Here is a 6,000-nt window from a genome sequence, read left to right on the forward strand (position 1 = left end):
CTGTAAATCAGCTATGAGAAACTACATGCAGGTTTCCAGTTTCTTTCAACAGAGGGATAAAACATATTTGCTAATTTGCATGGACAGATAACCACAGCAAAATCTTAGGCCATAAAGAAGCAAACCCACTCAGTTCACAAATAGCAGCAAAGATCCAAGAATAAACGGTCTCTGGTGCTCTAGGGTTATTTGTTATAAACCCGGGTGGTGGTGTATTTGAACTTTTTTTTTTAATACACCAAATCCTACCTTTTGTTACACATCACAACCCCAGACTATTCAGTGGGAACTGCTTGTGCAAATTTGTCCATAGCTTTTAAATACTATTTAGGTTTGTTTTTGTTTTAATCCAAACTGATTTGCCCACCTCTAAGACTTAGTTTAAATTTTGGGCAGAGTCATCTTGATGTTTGAAATTTTATTTAACCATTCTGGCACTTGCACTCATTTTGTCCACCTGAGACCAGAACCTGAATATTGCAAGAGCCTCTTATTGAGATTTCCAGCACAATTTTTCTCATCTAATAAATTCAGATGTTTATTCAAAGCACTGGGAATTTGGTTGTCATCTGAACCAAACCTCTAGAGCTTTGCAAGTCATTCAGGGCTTTTCTACACAAGGAGTGGCTATTCCTGATTGACTCCATGTGTGGGATGTTCTTATTCTGCAGTAAGAGTGCAATATTTCAGATTAATCTGCTTTCAGTTCACACTCTGCCTTATTCTGGATTAATTTTCATGTGTAGACAAGCCAGTAATGTGTTCGAAATATTTAATAAATTCAGAAACATAAAACTAGAGTCTCTAATCACAAGAATATGATACACTTTATTAAACCAGTTGATAATGTAATAACTGTGTAACCCTTTGTCTCTTTGCTCTTTACTGTGCCACTCTGCTCTCTCCAGATATACCTGTGTTTCCCACCATCACGGCCACTGTGACGTTTCAGGAGTTTCGCTATGATGAGTTTGACGAATCCATCTTCACTATTCCTGATGACTATAAGGAGGACCCGAGCCGTTTTCCTGATCTCTGATTTACTGGAAAGTTAATAACAATACCAGCATACCCCAGAGAAAGCAAGTGTATGCAAATAGCCCACAGATATAGAAGTGGGTCAAAATGGAAGAGAGAAACTTTTTTTAAATGATCCAGAAGAAAAGGGAACACACGTATGACTGATGTACTGAAATTGACTATAATGGTCATCTAATCTAGTATCTGAATTACAGCAAGTCTCCTGATGTGTCATTTACACTTTTATACATACAGTGCTGCAAGTGAAATAGTTTGACACCTCAGTGACTCTAAGGATACTTTAACAGCTGTGAGGACTGTCACTTGTTTATAAATTTTTTACATTTGTTCTTGGTGATACAAAAAGCACTCTTGGACCATTAGCGCAAAAACTGAAATGTCTTAGCTGGATATTAGCCCTTTAAACATCCCATTTTATACAAGGTGACCTTATAATATTCTTTCAATCTGTTTCCATAAATTGTAAACTATGTAACATTATGTATAGTTCAGTAATTTGAATGTTAGTTGAACGTATATTAGAAGGAATGCATTTTCTGTAGATGAATGAACCAAATGGTAACCGTTACACAATTGCATTTACACATTGCAATACACTTCAGAAATAGCATTCACTCTGCAGGGAATAAGGTACCTCCTTTAGCACCTTAGTGCAATCCATTGTGGTGCTATTCGTGTTCTTATCTGAACTGTTAATTTTTTCACTGCAAGTTGTTTACTAATTTTCCTTTCAAAGAATTTGCAAATACTCCCTCCCTCTCACCCCTCTGCTGGTTTAAAAATCGTTGCTGTGTTCATGGATATGGTGTTGACTAGCATTCTTGGAGATTCTTTATCTACCTAGAAATTGCATCACTTGCATTATTTTACTCTTGGTTAGGAGACTTGCTCCATAATACCCTGGTTGATGTGCAGCTATCTTATATTGATGTGGAGCAGCACACTGGAACATATTGGATGCATTAAGACACAATCTCAGACGTTAGAGAGGTTAAGTGAAATAAAACTTATTTCTTGAAAACCTAGTGTAATTGTAGGGCACATTTAATAGGACTCACAATGGAAAAATTTAAAATGTGCACTTTTTCACTACTAAGGGTGTAACTTCCCTTGCCATATAATGGAGTATGTTTGTTTATTTTTTTTAAAATAGGCTTTAAAATCGGGAATTGTTTTGGCTTCTTTAACTTATTCATTCCACTGTCCTAAATTTGAAGGTAATCTAATTTTATTTTGCTAGAAAGAATGTGTGCAGCTGGCTGTTTGTTTGTATGAGATTTAGCCTCAGTGCTGTGGTGCAAGTGTACAGAAATGTAAATTTTCAAAATTGTTTTGTGCACCTGAGCTAAACTACTTTTAGTAGAAGTCAATACAGTAAATGTTAAACTTTAATATCTATAATGAACCGTCAGTGCTTAGTAAAGGTAACCAATCTTACTAATCAGGTGGATGATGAAATAAGATAGCTAAATCATGATACAGTAAAAGCAGACTTGTCAACCACATTGATTTTATTGGGAAATGGTTAAAGTAGAATTCTTTCAAAGGGCATTGGCCCCTGTCTATATAAAATCCAAAGAGGCTGCCCTAGGGAATTACAATATCCACAATTTATCCATCGTCTCACTCTCAATAGCAGTTGCCTAAATGGACTGACAGGAGGAAATAAGGATGGTTGCTTCATTCCAGTAGTGTTTTAAACCTGTAAAAGGTTAACACTTGCCTATCTACATTGCAGATTGGTGACTGATACACTAGAGAGAAATTGATCAGTTCTGAATGAAAATAAAAAGCACTAGTGAATTGTAAGATTGTTGTAGTTATTCCCAAAGTACCTAACCAGTCACAGGTGTTGAACATTTAGTAGGAGTGAAGAGTTGTTCTTCCAGCTAATTATGAGTCCCTCAGGTTTGACATTGATTACATGAATTGGTACCTACCTTGCATCCTCCCTTGGCATCAGCTGAAATCCTTAGCAGTAAGTGAGACAGAATTATGTAGATGGAGACAGAATTATCTTGTCAGCGCTGTAGGTCAAGGTTAAGCTTCCATAGGGCCCACTGTAGGAACTTACACTGTTACCCTAGCTATAACTGTTCTAAGGATAAATGGTGAGAGGGCTTCAGTATCCAGTACTGTCAGTCCAGCATGGGTGACAAACCCTAAACCTGTTCCTACAATATTTGTATTTCTGAAACTAATGGATACACCTCACAACTTAACTGTATGGCAATTTCTGCAAAGACAAATTGGGATATTTCTCAATGACAGACATCAATAGTTGATCAAATCTTTCTTAGTATTACAAGAAAGGAACTAGTACTTTGATGTAAAAAACCAAACCAATGCACAAACCTGTATCATAAAAGCTGCATCCATAGGAAGAGATGCTGGAAGCTGAGCGTTTTATATTAAAGGCAATATAACTGGATTATTTGGGGTGGGTGGGGGCATTAAATAAGCCTTGAGACAAAATAGAGGGTACAATCCACCTGTGGTGAGATCAGTAGCGGGCCTGAAGAGAGGACTACCTTTTCCTCTAATGAACTGTTTGATTTAAAACTCATTGTGGTCTATGGAAACATGATATCAATGGGCTTTGGCTCAAGCCTTACATTCATTAATACGTCTCCTGATATACAATTAGGAATCATTTGACTGTAACCAGCTTTCGTTTCAGACCAGTTGCTATTAGATTCCAGTGACAGCCTCAATCAAATTTTAAGTAAGAATTAGCAGAGTTGCTTGCATCTCAAATCCTTTGGGGATACTATAATCTGTCTCGACATTCCCAGTGATGAATTTCAAAACACAGCTAGTGAAATGTGCACTTTGAAGAGTGGCTTCCTAAATAATACACAGAAGGCATAAGTCTTAGCAAATGAGGGATGAGGTGTGAGTACAGGAGATCAGTGTTGTAGACCAGCATCTGTGGTGTAGCAGGAGTAAACAGGCATAGCTTTCTTTCGTTTCCTTCCTGCCATGTAAAGGATAATTTTGTCCCCTGTCGAGTACGCAGCCACAGTACTTTTACAGAACGCATATAGCACAGCTTGCTTCCGCAGCATAACAATGAACATGTCATGTAATAGTTTGAAAACTTTACATATGCATGTAAAGGGATTTGTTACAAAAAGATACACTGGAATGTAAAAGGCCGTTACCTGATTGTTTGTTTGAAAAAGCATGACATTTTTGGAAGTTTGCTATTTGTATAATATCAACTAGAGCTTAATACTGCTGGGAAAACAACAAAAATGTTCATCTTCCACTATCATGGACATTCTAAAACACACAAGATTTAGAGATGCAAGTTATGAAGAATTCCATGTCCGTTTGAAAGTCAAGCTTTTAAATTTTCAAGATTCCTCACTGCATGAGGAGGAGGAATCTCACAGCAAGACTGAAGAAAGCCTAAATGTTAGGTACTTTTTAAAAATTAGCAGTTGGATCTGGACTGAAACGTTTGATTCAGAATATTAAAAAAAAAAAGCCATTAATTCTCAAACTGAAACAGAATGTTTGCGAAGTCCTAGAACTGTTCCTTAACCAAACTCAGTTTTACTGGTCTTCCAAAACACCACTTTAATTTGTGGTAAAAGGGAATGCATTTTATTTTATTTTTAAGTACCTGCTGTTCCAGTCACTCTATTCACTTTTATAGCTGCAGTTCTTGATATATGTACTTATCAACAGATGGTTACAAAACTTGATGTTTTCCTGGAAACCCTCCTTAAGTTTGGTAATATATTCAAAGCAACTGTCAATTTTTAAATGTACTTGTTCTTGATTTTTTAATTCATGCAAGGATAATTACATTATTTAAACTTTATTAACAAATCTCCTGTAATGCTGCAGAGTCATTTATTTTCTTTAGATATTTGTAATTATCATGGAAACTTAAGGTCACTTTTTTGCATTTTACTATTTGTGTGGTCTGTGTTCTTAACTCACCTTCACTAATAGTAAATTTTTAGGTTGTATCATCTGTTAGAATAAAGACCAAAAGATGCTGTTTGATTCTGAAACTGAACATGTGAAAACTTTAACTATAACTCTGTACAGTACTTTACATAATGTGTACATTGTAGGCACTTTGTACATGTTTGAGGAAGGATTGAGTTGAAAAGCTGGAGTGCTTCAGCTCATTCTGTAAGGATGTTTTATTGGTCAGTTTTTAAATAAAATATGAAGTTTTCAATATAACCCTGTTCCTTCCCATCTCTCATGTGGAATTTTATTGCTATACTGTATTCAGAATAAAAGTTACCTTCACAAGTAAGGTTCAGATCCTGAGAACACCTGTATTAGTTTGAGCAGATATAATTCCACTTGAAGTCAGTTTGTTTGTAGGATCTGCGTCCAACCCGCTGCACTTAAGCAACAGTAGGTGAATGGAAAGTGAAGTCTAATATGTGAAACCCTGGCCTCCCATTATTTTTTCAGATTTTTTTTTTTTCAGAGCCTGTTTAGGTGTATGCAATTGTGTCACCCCCACAAATGACTGGAAGCATGTCATTTAAAATGGATCTGGATGAAAGAGAACATGGACTCGTGTCCCCCCTCACCTCTCCTTTGATTTTTTTGCCTTCAAGACATGAAGCCTATAACTGGGTCTTTTCAAAACCCACATTAAAAATGTAGAGCTTAACCCTAGAATGTCGAGGGGAAACCATTTTATTGCAAGACTAGAGCGACAGTGCCTGAGGAGAAAAATGATTTTTAGTCACACTGCTTAAAACTTTATAGATGTAAATTTCAACACCACTTTGGAGAAAGGCTATCTGATTCCTTAACATCTTAAAGGAGCCAGAGGCGTTACCTCACACACATACAGAGCAGGCAATTTACAAGCTTTACATCAAAGCAGCAAAAGCAGGGACCAAGATGATCCTTTGCAGGTCAAACACTATGGTAAAATGCTGGAATGTTTAGGGTTACCATATTTGAACATTCAAA

At 36.5% G+C, this 6,000-nt stretch overlaps 1 protein-coding gene across 1 annotated transcript in view; it reads left to right on the forward strand.

The window, feature by feature from the left end:
* Positions 1–5,227, forward strand: part of ANKRD13C (ankyrin repeat domain 13C) — a 53,556-nt gene extending 48,329 nt beyond the window's left edge. Inside the window, exon 13 of the mRNA XM_074961540.1 lies at positions 909–5,227. Coding sequence (XP_074817641.1) covers positions 909–1,039 — 131 coding nt within the window. The 3' untranslated portion in view covers positions 1,040–5,227. The remainder of the gene's footprint in view (positions 1–908) is intronic.
* The last annotated feature ends 773 nt before the right edge of the window (positions 5,228–6,000 follow it).

Source organism: Natator depressus, chromosome 8 (genome assembly GCF_965152275.1).
Source record: "Natator depressus isolate rNatDep1 chromosome 8, rNatDep2.hap1, whole genome shotgun sequence".
In the NCBI taxonomy this organism is placed as follows: domain Eukaryota; kingdom Metazoa; phylum Chordata; order Testudines; family Cheloniidae; genus Natator; species Natator depressus.